This window comes from Macaca mulatta, chromosome 5, assembly GCF_049350105.2.
Source record: "Macaca mulatta isolate MMU2019108-1 chromosome 5, T2T-MMU8v2.0, whole genome shotgun sequence".
Taxonomy (NCBI): domain Eukaryota; kingdom Metazoa; phylum Chordata; class Mammalia; order Primates; family Cercopithecidae; genus Macaca; species Macaca mulatta.
This window is the reverse complement of record NC_133410.1, coordinates 56791970-56806626: the sequence shown is the minus strand read 5'-3', so window position 1 is coordinate 56806626 and position 14657 is coordinate 56791970. Positions and strand designations below refer to the sequence as shown.

The 14657-nt window shown below is 40.9% G+C and overlaps 1 protein-coding gene across 5 annotated transcripts in view; it reads left to right on the top strand.

The window, feature by feature from the left end:
- Positions 1-14657, top strand: part of SEPTIN11 (septin 11) — a 139247-nt gene that overhangs the window by 105364 nt on the left and 19226 nt on the right. For all 5 annotated transcript variants that reach the window (XM_015138477.3, XM_015138476.3, XM_078003458.1 and 2 more), the window contains 4 exons: positions 4709-4895; positions 7818-7979; positions 11956-12052; positions 13276-13444. In XM_015138477.3, the coding sequence (XP_014993963.1) occupies positions 4709-4895; positions 7818-7979; positions 11956-12052; positions 13276-13444 (615 nt within the window). The remainder of the gene's footprint in view (positions 1-4708; positions 4896-7817; positions 7980-11955; positions 12053-13275; positions 13445-14657) is intronic.

Sequence of the window (14657 nt, the reverse complement as noted above, 5' to 3'; positions counted from 1 at the left end):
TTGGGGCAGGGAACAAGTTTGGCTCTGACACTGCAGCTGAGCAGTTGCTCTTAATATATGACCTCAATGACAAGGAGTGATGGAGAGGCCCCTGCCTGAAGGCTGTTTGTAATGCCAAGGGCAGTAAATGAAGAGAAAAGCCCTGGTCATAAGGAAAGGGGCACAAGTGCATTGTGGGAGCTGGGAAGAGAGCCAGGGGTTCCAATCATTGCATAGTGACAGAACATACCCAGAGCAAGGCCTGTTCTCCACCTCTCAGACCCGTATAGATTTTCTCCCTGGGGTTAGGAAAAATCTTATTCTTGCATTCCTTGATTGGAAGACAGTAACTGTACTTTTTCAGGATCCCTCCCCCTAGGAATGAGAACCATCCTCCACATAGCCTCTTGCTGAGATTCGCTGTGCTCTTCCAGCTCACTGGGGTTGTCACAGTGCTGCCACTCGATTTTTGCCTCTGCCCTAAACTGGGACTTTCCCTCGGGCTGCTGGTGCCTTTTCACTTCCCAATCAGCACTCAGCAGCAAACAGCTAGGACAATGCATATCCTCATATTTGCAGCTGGAGCCCTCCTTAAGAAATTATCTGACTCATTTGGGTCAAATAATAGTTTCCAAGGAGATTTAGAAGAGAGGAAGTGTGATATTAACCTAACCTAGATACCAAATATTTTTTTCCTCTGAAATTTCTTGACAGCTATTGCATAACCTCTTTAATGGCACTTAAAACTCTCTGTTACCCTGTACCTCAGAAGGTATTGTTGACACTGTTGACTGTAAAGCCAAATGACTTGTTCACAAATCGTTATTCGGACAGGCTCTGCTTCCCTCAAGAAACTGGAAGTGGGATATTCGTTTCTGCATCAATGTGTAACCATACGGGAAGGGATGTGCTATTTCTCTATACCCATGTTGATTTTTACCTACTTTGGGGATTAGGCAAGCTTTTCTGCCATAGATGCAAGACTTCAAGAATGTCCCAGTTTGTTTATGTAGGCTTTGGACATGTCAGCATTGCTGTATTATTATCTGCCTCAGACCAGGCTAGCTAGAAGAAGGCAGGAAGAGAGATCTGGTAAGGTTTCCTGTTATGTTTAAAAGCATATTTCACTCTTTGTTATTTAGGGGCTTCCTTGTTTTGGCTGTTTGTACTCTTTAGTAGAGAAAGAAAGGGGTCTGGGGAAGAAGGGAAACCAAGTTTTGTTGTTTAATTGGAAATAGAATAATTAGTTTGCCCCACACTGGGGAGATGGGAGGTGAGCTGTCCATGGAGTATCACTAGCTATAATGATAGTCAGCCCTCAAAAGGAGAAATAATTGAAATCCCCGAGACGGAATTTCAACCTCACCAAATCTTTATACAGTAGTGAGATGGACTGTTTGGCCTTTAAATTTTAAGTTTTTAATCACACTTTCTGGTGAAGGTAGTCAAGGGATAAGGAAAATTGGCTAACAGACAGCAAGAGAAGGGAAAAACGTGGTAAGTATTTGGTCATATATGAAGTGGAGAGTCAGTCTCTGAATGATGGCATTGGCCATTTTGCAAGAATGATCAGTGGGTAGGTTGGATGGATGGAAAACATTGTCTAAGTATCTTTTTCCATCGGTTTTAGGGTTAGCCTCTGTCGTTTGTGTGTGTGTGTGTGTGTGTTTTATGGCTGGAGGTATATGGAAAAAAATGAGTGCTGTGTAACAAGGAATATCTCCATGCCTTAAAAGAAAATTATGTGAAAATGTAAGGGCTAGACTGGATTTGTCCTCCTGTCTTTCCTCTGATTGATATGGCCACAATCCAGGGAAGTTTTAATTGGCCAAAAAGAATATAAATAAGTGTTAGTAGGACTGGAGCTAGCAAAAGGCTAAGCTGGGATTAAGCTTCCTTTCTTTCTGACTTCAGATGCAGAAGTGGAAAAGATTTGGAGGAAGAGGCAGATAATTCATCTCATCTACAGGATGATGATGAGGAGTACAAAACCACTTGGCTGGCTTGAGTCTCATCAAGAAGAAACTATTTTATTATCATAATTAAATCTTTGACATAGGGAATAGTGGTTTTGGTAAATTGTTGTCCAGGAATACATTTATTTTTATTGGTTAATAATGGTTTGGAAGGTAAAGTAGATAGGATTTCAGATTTATTATGTATGTGAGGTAAGAGAAGGAGGCTCCAGGTTGAATCCCAGCTTTCTGACTTGGCCAGTGGTGTGGGTGGTGGCCACCATACTAAGGAATACAGGGAAAATGTAGGTTTGAAGGCAGGATGAATAGTTCAGTTTTGGACATATTTAGTTGGGAAAGCAGTTGAAAATATAGGATAAGCAATTGTGGATGGATCTGAAGCTCTGAGAAAAGATCTGGGTTGAAGGTAGAGACTTATGACTTGTCATCAGATAGAGGGTGAGTGGAACTATCTATCGGATGCTAGTGATTTTCTAGAGGGAATAAGTGTGATTTTCTAGAGGGAACACATGGAGTGAAAGGAAAGGAGATTGAATGATTGGCCAGGACTCTATAATAAGAACAGGTAGAAGGAAGTCTGTGATATTAGAGAACAAAAGATGTCTTGAATCCAGTGCGGAAAGCATTCCTCACTGCAAAATGAGCGATGTTATGCCTCATTGTCTTTGGAGGATGAGAATCAAAACCCAGAGGCAAGAAGGGAAATTAATAGAAAGCAGAACCGTATTTGGACTACTATTGAGAGGAGGAGTGCTAAGAGCTAAAAATCAGACACCGGGGATGCAGGGGAGCAATTGCTGTGAGCTGCTTCTCTTACCCTTGGGGATAATAGGCTGCTAGGGAAGATCCCTGATCCCCAAATCTGCCTCAGTGTCAGGAAACTGAAGGATCAGCCCCACACTGAAAGGGCAAAGGGCATGGGTGGACCTCACTGGAGTGGCCTGCTGCACTTCCCTCCTGGGCATGAGCTCCATAGCAGGACAGATACCAGCAGAGAACTGGGTGAATGTAAAGTTCCTTTTTTTTTTTTTTTTTTAAGGTTTTTCTAAAAAGTCAGGCTTGATTCTTGGTTATTTATTATATAATTATGAAATAGTTATATCTTTTATGTGACAGCCCTTTACATGTATTGCATGTATTGGCTCATTTATTTGTCACAGTAGCTCTCTGATAGAACTACTATTTTTGTCTCTGATTTACCTGTGAGGAAATTGAGACACAGAGAGGTTTAGTGACTTAAGGCTGTGCAGCTAATAAGTTGTGCAGCTGTATTATGGTTTTAGGCAGTTTGGCTTGAATCCATGTTTCTAACCACCATCCTCTATAATTATCTCATTAAATATTATTATTATGCAATATATGTCTATATTTCAAGATTAGAAAATATAGAAGAATCTTATTGCTCATTGATTCTTTTTATTGGAATTTTGCCTGTCATGATTTGGAATTTTATTATTCCTGAGGTATATCCTACCTTTTTTTTTTTTTAAAAACCTCTGGAGATTTTGTCTACTCTAATTGAACCAATAGATTGTGATAAAATCACCAAAGAAAAATATCAAAAAGCTTTTTATGGACTGCTTTCAGTTTTGCTCATAAGTTTGTTTTGTGGTTATTGTTTATTTTGGGGATGTTTGTTTTTCTTAGGATGTCTGCTGTCACTTTTATTATAAAAGATTTGTGGTTCCCTTTCAAGGGTTTCAGTTTAACTTATGGGTATAGGATTTGGGTGTTGAAATGTTTTGATTTTTCTTAAAACTTATATCTTCGGAAAGGCAATAAGTTTGGGGAGAATTAACTCTTTGTATTCCTAATAGAACAGTCTCTTTGTTGCTAAAACAAACTTCTTCTGAGTAGTCCCTTTGGAGACCAGAAAAAATTAGTGGGTTTCCCACAATGACCTAACATACTGCTTACTTCCTGGACATGTGGTTTATGGAATGTGTATCCCCAATATGCTATTCGTCATTGTGTTTATGGTCAGTTAATAGGATCACACACAATTATCCAAAACAGATTTGAATGATTTGGTGAGAAGAGAAGGTTACAACGTTTACCTTTAAATCATGAAGATTTTGAGTTGAAAGGAATCTCGAAGATCATAATAGTCTAGGCACCTTAGTTCCTAGATGAGTTGGATTGTGCACAGGGCTATGGGAGCACAGAGAGCCCCCACCTCTGGAGGAATAGAGCAGATGACCAGGAAATAGCTCGCAGTAGGTGGTGGTGTCGTATTCTGAAACCACACAACAGTTTCATTTTGTGCACCAATGGCAATCAGTAGGGAGAAGCTGTCACAATCACTTTTCTCAGATGGATTTTTGAGGCCCAGTTTTGGCCCAGCGGGAAAGAATGCCACAATCTCTTAGCAATATCTTCCATGGATGCACCTTGGGAGAGTGGCAGCCCGCTCCACATATGTACAGTCTCTGTTTTAGAGGATCAATGTTAGCCAGGAAAAGAGTAGGAAAAAGACAGGTTCTCACAGAGGGGCCAGCGTGAGCAAAGACACAGAGGAAATAAGGGCTTGACACGCGGGGGCTGCTACAAATGGTTGGGTGTGGCTGGGACAGGAGAGGTGAGCCTGGAGCCCTGTTCAGGCATCAGGTGATGGAAGGCCTTGGATACCTAGGTGAGGACTTGGGCTTTAGCCCTTGGGAAAGAAGAAGCCATTGTGATGTTGAATGGAGGATTGTCTACACCAAATTGTGAAAGAGGTTTGAGCCTAGAAACATGCCGTTTCTGCATTCTAGCTATAAGCCGATAGTAGAATATATCGATGCCCAGTTCGAGGCCTACCTGCAAGAGGAATTGAAGATTAAACGTTCTCTCTTCAACTACCATGACACGAGGATCCATGCCTGCCTCTACTTTATTGCCCCTACTGGACATTCACTGAAGTCCCTGGATCTGGTCACCATGAAAAAGCTGGACAGTAAGGTACTTGCTGCCACTCTGATTATCATCCACTCTCCTTTTAGATCTTCTTTATCCTAATGCCCTAATTTGTTCTCTGCTTTCAATGTGATTTTTTTGCCCTGGATTACAGGAACAGTGTTTGACAGCATGAGAAAAACACTTCAAAACCTCTTGCCTGTTAGACAAAAATAAAATAAAACAAAACAAAACTAGAAAAAAAAAATCAAGTCGCTTTCAGGAAGTATTTTTAATTCTTACATGGGAGGTTGAAATATAACTTCCAAGTTTGTTTATTTTCTTAAAAAAAACTTTCTCTAACAGGTTTCTAGAGGTTTGGTTTTAATTCAAAGTTTACAGTGGAATAAAAGGTTAAATTTTTGTCTCTGTGATGATAATGGTCCAGCTTCTTAGATTTAAAAACTGAACTGCACACGTGTGTTCAAGTAAAGCAAAGTCTTCATTTAAGTGTGATCCCTGAGCTTGCCACATTTATACCTTCTCTTTCTCACAGCACGTGAAGGAAGAGACTGGTCATTTTGATAAAATTTGGCACCTTACTATATAATTAATTAGACTTTCCATTTTGAAATAAATAGAAGACAATACATTCTGAAATAAGGATGAAACAAATGGCAACAAGAACAACCACAAAGCAAAGCCATGGAAGGTATTTACTCTTAGATTCAAAATGCCTTTTGCATTCACAGAAAAGTCTTATTAGATGATAAAGCTCTTTAGAGGACTCTGCTGGGTGTTGTTACTATGATTTTGTCTAAACAACACCACTGATAAAAGATGCTTTCTCTCCAGAGGGACAGAACAGCGAGAGAATGCTCAGGAGATCAGCCTGTCCCCAAGGCCTCTGAACTGGCCTTTAGAGGTCTGGAGAGGCTGAAGCCAAGCCAGGCTCCTTCGGCTTCCAGCAGGCACAGACACAGTAGTTTATAGAAAAATCTTCTAATGGCCTAGAAGGATCATTGCAGCTAGAGTACTCTTCGCAGAATAAATAGAAACACTTCTTCATCCCATTTGATTCCTCGGCTCCCCTGGGAGCTGTGCCATTAGCCATGATAGTGGAGAGATCACGGGCAGTGAGGGCCGCTTCCGGGTCTGTCGTGTCCTTGGAAGCAGGGGCAGACCTCCCTGTTCTCAAGAGTGCCCCGTTCTCCACAGACGTTCTGAAGGAAGTAGACTGAGGAGGCTTCCTAACTGAGGGCTGAGTATGCAGATCTAGCCGGATAATATCCAACACTATGATTATGTTTAATAGAGTTCATTGAAAAAGGAAAAGAAAAATGCATAACAGGCACAACTAATAAAAGCAAACAACCAACCATAAAGCAGGTTAAACTTTCAAAGAAGTGATAACGTAGGAGAGTTGGAGAGCTAGCTAGCATCCGAAAATGATAATATCAAAGTTTTATTTATACAAGTAAAGGGAAGAGTTAAGCAAATGTATAGTCATTTCAGGAATGACTTTCAAGCCCCTGCCAATGAGGAAAAAGAGGTTTTAAAACCAAATTGCTTGATTTCTCTATCTCCTCTGATCAATTTGCCCAAGAAAGAGTGAATCTCTGCCATTTTGTTTATGTTGACATTAATTAAATACTAAATGTGCATAAAAGATAGCCAGTGAGAACAACAGGAAGTTTCTTGTTCCTCCAGTCCTGATCCAAACATTTCCCCCACCCTCAATGATGTTTTTCTTAGTCCGCAACTTGCTGGAGGAAGCCCAAGCATAGTGAGCTTAGGAGCAGGTTGAGGAATAGGTTGAAGAATAGGTCTTTCTGTCAGCGTGTCATCTCATTTGGGTTTATCAGGATTTCTAATGTGGCCTTTGGATAAAAGGAGAAGCAAAGGCATGCAGATGTGACCTGAACACCTCCCGAAAGACTGTCTGTTCCCTGGCTAGGACAGCTTCCTCACCGAGTCTGTTTTCTCTCACCTAAGCTGGGTGAAGACCATACTTCTATATATCGGATGTCAGTAATATCTTATTGAAACCTCTGTTTCTACAGGGATTAGGGGAAAATTAATCTTAAAATGTGAATTTAAGAAATGTGTCCCGTGCACAGGGCTGGGGGCAGCCGGGAAAAGAATGTCCACACAGGGTTTGGAACTTGTGCTCTAGGGTATCCTTGGCTCCCTTTCTGGGCTTCCTGCCACTACTGTCAAATTCTGAGTTCTCCCCTGTTCTTTGTAACCGATGCTGTGAAAGTGAGCCTTGCCTTTGGCGCTCAGTTTTATTCCGGCATGAAGGAGTAATTTGATAGAAGCTGATTTTCAAAAGAATTAGTTGGTGTGATTTTGAAAACTTTTACAGTGGGCGACACCATTTTTGTTTTGATTAATACATAGGTTCTCCTCTCAGCAATTTTCAGGTCATCAGAAGAAAGAAAGGATGTTGGGCTGCATAGGACGGAATACTCCACTGCTCTTACAAAAACTGTTATTATACTGTTAGGGTGTGCAAAAATCAAGAGCCTAAAGTAGATGGGAGAGGTCTAAAAGGAGTGGTTGGTCATTCAAAGAATAGGCTCCTTTGTTATCACTATTTGTCATAGAATAGCAACACTTCCTTTACTCTGTAAAGAAAAATGAGGTAGCACAGGAGGGGAAATTACAAGTATACTTTCAGTGCAGGATGGGAGGAAGTAAAAGTGTTTGAATATGGAACTAAAAGTTTATCTCAGGTCTTCTTAATTTTTCACCTAGGTAGAAAGTCTGATTTTCATTATCATCTCTACCAAAAAAAAAAAAAAAATTGTAGGTGCATAGGAGGTGTTTATATTTATGGGGTACTTCAGATGTTTTGATATAAGCATGCAACATCTTTATTTTTTACATTAAGGTTTTGCAATTTTATTTGTTTGCTATGTTTTATTCACTTGTCTATTTTTCTTATGTTGGAACTGTGTAAAAATGGACGTGTCTGTTTTACAGGTGAACATCATTCCAATAATTGCAAAAGCTGACACCATTGCCAAGAATGAACTACACAAATTCAAGAGTAAGATCATGAGTGAACTAGTCAGCAATGGGGTCCAGATATATCAGTTTCCCACTGATGAAGAAACGGTGGCAGAGATTAACGCGACAATGAGTGTAAGTCCTCAAGTCAAATGGAAACAAGTGATTTTAATGAACGCCTGTCTTAGTATCAGCGTTGTAGAGTGGCTGGAGCACTGGACTGACTAGGCACCCCATGACTTCAGATTAGTGCAGCTTTGCCACCACTTCAGGTCATTTAACCAGTCTGCTCCTCAGTTTCTCCATCTGTCAAATGGGAGCGTTAGACAAGATGATCTCCAATTTCCTTCCCACTCTAACAGTTATGATTTCTACAGCAAATCTTGTGAGAAGGAAATGCCAGCCCAGCACCATTTCACAAAAAGCAGCTCAAAGGAAATAGATCTGTGCTTGTTTCCACCAATCTTGGCAGAAATATGTCAGCTTGTCCCAGTTTTGCTTTGGTGATTGGATCCTGCCCTTCCCTCCTTTCTATTTTCCCTACCCTTTTCTGAATCATTAGGTAAATTGGCAGTTGAGGATACAATTTCCACATCACAGAGAGGAACTAGTCAGGAGATAAATGATTAAAGCGACAGTGGTTCCCTGTGTGATTATGATGTAATCCCTCCTGGTGAGTCTCCATCCTGCCGGTTGATGCTCAAGTCTGTTTCACTGCTCTTTTGTGTGTCTCAGCCCATAGCTCAGCTGTGAGCTGCAATGACTCTACGCATCTTTTTTCCCTTTGGGAATGCATAACATCCGTGAAAGCCACAAGCTTTGCATATAGTGGATGCCCAATGATGATTGTTGGAATTCAAAGTAGTAAAGGCTCTAGAATCCCTGGAAGAATCTGGAAAGCAGATTCTTCCCAGGAAATAGGCTTGATGGGGTGTGAAAGGAAGGTTGCCACAAGGGAGAATGACTAGACTTGTGCAAAAGAATGGATGGACAAAAGATCAACAAGGGGTTTTGGTCATGTTATGAAGTGAGTGTTTAACTAGTAGAGCCACTGAGATGGAAGACACACCTTACTTCTTGGGAAGTAGTGAGTTCCCATCACCAGTGGTTAGTTGATAACAGAGCCTGTTTCAGTCCACTTGGAAGAGATACTGTAGCAGGAATTCTTAAGCAGGATTGAACTGTGTAATAGGCAAGATCTCTTCCACCTCTAAAATTCTCTGGTTGTGGGTACTGACAGCTACATAATAATAATAGCACCTGACATTTTTCACATTTCTGGAGCATTTACTATGCACCAGGAACTGTTCAAGACTTTCCATTTAATCCTCACAACAGTTGCATACGTAGGTGCTATTATTATTCCTACCTCATATATGAGGAGACTGCAGCATAGCACCTAAGATTGCACAGCTGTCTGTAGTGGAGGTAGGATTCGAACCCAGGCTTTGGCTGTCAGGCTTACATTCTCACCCTGTGTACTACCACCCAAGCAGAGCAGTGTACAGTCAGTCCTCTGCATACACGGATTTGACCAACCATGGATCAAATAGATTTGGAAAAAAAAATGCAACAATATAAACAATAATACAAAATATATATGGCCAGGCACAGTGGCTCATACTTGTAATCCCAGCACTTTGGTAGGCTGAGGAGGGAGGATCACTTGAGGCCAGGAGCTCAAGACCAGCCTGGTCAACTTAGCAAGAAAAATAAAAAGTAAATTCTACAAAAAAAAATTAAAAATATAGTATAATAACTATTTATATAGCATTTACATTGTCTTGGGTATTATAAGTAATCTAGAGATGATTTAAAGTATACAGGAGGATGTGCATAGGTTATTTGTAAATACTATACCATTTTATATCAGAGATTTGAGCACCTGCAGATTTCAGTGTCCATGGACAGTCCTGGAACCCGCACCCTGTGGATACTGCGGAGGTCTGTACTTTTTTATAGCAAGGTCAAAATCTCAAGCTGAGATGGCACTCCTTTATTCTGCTGTAGAACTATAATTTGGGATGTCAGTGTGGTATTCAGGAAGTATCATGAATGACTGCTATGTAATTTTTCTTTATATTCCTATCCTTCTAAATAAGTTTTCATTATTTTATATTCATGGAACTATATCTGTGTTAAACTTACTGGAAAGAAAATACCCAAGAATTTTTGCTCTATTTTCTTTCTGTCTTTATCAGATTAATAGAACTGAATCTCTGACATTCCAAATTAATCCTGTTCTTTAAAGAATTTTTTTTTAGGCTCTTCATTACAAACAATTTTTGCTGATGAAATTCCACATAATGTGTAGAAATCTGAGGAAAACAGATTCCACTGGCAGTTGCTTTTGTTACATTTGAGTGGAGAAATTTCCTTGGTCATTACACCAAAATATTGACTGGAAAGGTCCTGTTGCTCCTCAACTTCAGGCGACAATAGTGTTCAAGTCTGAAACTCAGACTTGTTTGAGAAAGAGAATACACCTTCTTTCCTTCTTAGAGTGTGAGATGAACTAGAAAATGTCAATATCTTAAGCATCCGACAAAAAGCTACTTGGGAAACCTGAGCCAATGATTATGCCAAGTTCTCTGTAGGAGAGGAATTGGCTTGAAAACTTTTATCTTCTTTCTCAATGTATCTATAGTGGAAGAACACTGGATCAAGGAACTCTAAATAATAATTCTTGGAGCAGCTATTTCAAATCTTATTCTTACATGCTGATAGAAAAAAGATAGGATTATTATTTCCTCTCCCACTCAGAATGCAGTGATAACTACCAAATAAACCGATGTGAAAGAGTCAGTTTTCTTGGACACCATCTCTACTTCAGATAAGTCTGGGTGCAAAACTTGAGCCAATAATTTGGGCTAAAGTGTGTTTCTGACTTAGAATTTGTGCAGTAGTCATCTGTCTAACGCAGTGTTGTTCAAGTAGAACTGTAATGTGAGACATACAAGTATTTTAAAATTTTCTAGTAGCCACCTTAAAGAAAGTAAAAAGAAATGTGAAATTAATTTTAAGGACTTAACCCAATATGTTGTAAAATATAATTTCAACATGTAATCAATATAAAAATTATTAGGTATTTTAGGCTGGGTGCAGTGGCTCACACCTGTTATCCCAGCACTTCAGGAGGCTGAGGCAGGTGGATCACAAGGTCAGGAGATCAATACCATCCTGGCTAACACGGTGAAACCCCGTCTCTACTAAAAATACAAAAATTAGCCAAGCATGGTGGCGGGCGCCTGTATAGTCCCAGCTACTCGGGAAGCTGAGGCAGGAGAATGGTGTGAACCCGGGAGGCGGAGCTTGCAGTGAGCCGAGATAGCACCACTGCACTCCAGCCTGGGCGACAGAGAAAGATGCCATTTCAAAAAAAACAAAACAAAACAAAACCACACACACATTTTAATGGTAGATCTTTGAGATCCAGTGTATATTTTACAATGACAGCTTATCTCATTTTGGACTGAATTTTCACCAAAAATACTTTATCTGTATATACATTTTATAAAATTCACAGCTAAAAAGGTAAATTTACATACCCAGGTTTCTCCTAACATACCTTAAAGATTTTCAATATGAAATAAGTGCCAAAAAGATACTTTATCTTTAATCTTGTGTCTACCTTGCCATCTACCTTGGTCTTGTTTTTCAGAAGATTTGAGTTTGAAGCAAAGTGAAATGCAGTTTTACCAAAACAATAAAGTTGCATTTAATGGAAAAATATTTTACATTGCTTCTATTTTAAATTTAGAGGTAAACCAATTAAAAGTTAGATATTCAATTTCTTGGTCCTACACGCTGTATTTCAAGTGCTCAACAGCCACATATAGTTAGTGGCTACTGCATCGGGTAGCACAAGTCTAAAACTTACTTTATAGCCGCAAAGACTCCTACAGTTTTCCCTTGAATCTAGCTCCTATCGCATATTCGGTATTGAGTTGTAAGGGGGATGGGATATGTGACATCCACCCACCAAACTGCACCCTGCTTTTCCCTTGCCGCCAAGTAGAGGCCTGCAGAAGGAGGAAGAAGATAGAGACTGGTGGAAACCAGTCTGTCAGAGCAGGGGAAGGTAACTATTCTCTGTCCTTTTGCTTGGCAGGTCCATCTCCCATTTGCAGTGGTTGGCAGCACCGAAGAGGTGAAGATTGGCAACAAGATGGCAAAGGCCAGGCAGTACCCCTGGGGTGTGGTGCAGGGTATGTGCACAGCATGGGAGATGGAGTCTTCACATTTAGCCCCTATGTGAATGGCCGTGTTTGTTCATTTCCCGTCTTGTTTAGGGAGGCCCTCAACAGTGGGCTGGCAGTGGGAGGGTGTGGTGGGGCTCCACCCTCGTGGAGGTGAGGAGGAAAGAAAAAGTAATCAGGTAGGTGGACAATGGAGAGATGTGACTGCCAATCCCTTGAAGTAGCCCCTCAAGGATGCTGGGTTGTGTAGGGAATTAAGATAAAGTCCTGATTGAAAAATAGTTCTTCCCTAGGTGTTGGAACTTGTTTTATCAGCCAAGTATTAAAAAGCAGCAAAAAGTTTCTTGCAAACAAGAGGGTACTTTTTTCTCCATCAACTATGCAAAAAACGCCTTCTAATAAAATGTTATCTTAGTAAATCTGAGACTTATGAGAATATTTGACCTATATTTGGCACTGTGGGACATGGCCACAGTCTAACCTGAAAGCTTGTCAGGTATGTCACTTTGAAGGACAAGGATTGTATGACCTACCCTTGTGTTCTGAAGGAGGACATCCAGTGCTATGGATTAAGCAGGATGGCTACAGAAAGTTCTTCATTGGTTTAAGATGTATCAGACCTCCTTTTCCTCTGTTTTGAATAAAGACAATAAAGCTGTGAGAAGAAACAGTACCTTTGAGATCCCTGGGAAAAATACAATTGTTCTTACTCTTACCAATTTCTCTACAATAAGAAAATTCGTTTCTTCCCAATGTCGTTGATAAAATTAAATGAAGTGGTATGTAAAAGTGGCCCTGCACAGTTATAGACAGCATGGGTGGTACAACATCTGGCTTTGGATCAGATGTTCTAGCGTTTGAACCTAGACTCTGCTACCTCTCTTTGGGAGGTCAGCTTGCTCACCAAGCTCCTGCATCTGCAAAGCAAGTCATGACATCTACTTGGCAGAGTTATTATGAGGGGTAAAGACAATATTTGTTTTCAAGCTCCTCCCCCTGTGCCCTGTGCTCAGTAGGCACTCAGCAGTCAGCATTGTCATCAGTATTATGGTCAGTGTTGTCAGAAATCTTGTCTTCATCATGAATGTAAGGTGAATCCAGTAAAGGATCTTCAGATGGCCTTGAGACCCTAGAGATTTCAGGAGTGATGGTAGTAACATCTTGGAAGCATCACTGCAGATATTTCAGTGACATCATTGCTGATCCCACTTCCTCCATTTCCCCCCTCATAGTTGAGAATGAAAATCATTGTGATTTTGTGAAACTTCGAGAGATGCTGATCCGGGTGAACATGGAGGACTTGCGAGAGCAGACTCACACCCGCCACTACGAATTGTACCGACGCTGTAAGCTTGAAGAGATGGGGTTCAAGGACACTGACCCTGACAGCAAACCCTTCAGGTATGAAAGCACCTAGCAATCAGCTGTCTCCTAGACAGTGGTGAGAGTAGCATGTTGGTACATCACAGAAATGCTTGCTGGATTGAGATAGTGATGATGGAAGGATCTGGTGGGTGAAGATTAATACATATGTTGTCAGGCATTGTGATAATTGCTTTATTTGCATTATCTCAACTAACTTATCTAGTTGATGTCATTATTATCATCCACATTTTACAGATGAGGAAACAAAGGCACTGAAAGTGTAAACAAACTGCCCAAGGTCCTCCAAGTAGTAAACAGTGGTGTGGTGTTGAGCTCTTGCCATCTGGGTCCTGAGCCCAGGTTTCTGCCTGTTCTCTTGCAGAGGTACAGAGCCTGGTTGATGCATTTACAAAGGTGCGGTTGCTGATTACAGTTTGCCCCATTCATTTTTGCCAAACACCTTTAACTTCCGAAGGCTCTTCCTTTGTCAAGCACTTTTACTATTAGCTTTCAGTGGTTCAGTAAAATTCTCACAACAAAGAATCAGGAGGAAAGGAGAATAGCTTTCAGGAGATTATGTGTTTTTTTATATCACTGGCAGATAAAGATGCAAAATGTGAAGGGGAGAAATGGATGTAGAATTAATACCCCAGCTGAAGCCCAGACCCCGTCAGAATCCAGTGGTAGGGATAGGATTGGCCCACACTGGGGGGAGTCGTGGGATGGTTCTGGATAAAGGTGTGGGGTGAGGCTGCCAGGCCAGGTTCGCCACCTCCTGGTGGAGGAGAGGATTGTCCAGATGGTGCCCAAGCAGTTTCTTTTTTTTTTTTTTTTTTTTTTTTTTTTTTTTTTTTTTTTTTTTTTTTTGAGACAGAGCCTTGCTCTGTCTCCAGGCTGGAGTGCTTCAGCCTCCCAAAGTGCTGAGATTACAGGCGTGAGCCACCCCGCCTGGCCCCCAGGCTGTTTCTTAATGGGAATTTGAATTCAGGTGTTGTGAGGTGTGTCTGGGCTCTGTGCCATTAGAAATTGAGGGCCATAGTTCCTTGGGGAAAAAAAACCTGTTTTTCTCCTCTTTGCTGGCTAGCCCTACAACACACTCTGATGTCTACAAGCTGGCTGACAATAGAACCCGAGGCAGCCTGTGCACAGTAGATTCTGTCCCTGTGGGTCTGTAGGAGGAGTTTCTTTTCTTTTTTTTTTTTTTTTTTTGGAGACGGAGTCTTGCTCTGTCACCCAGGCTGGAGTGCAG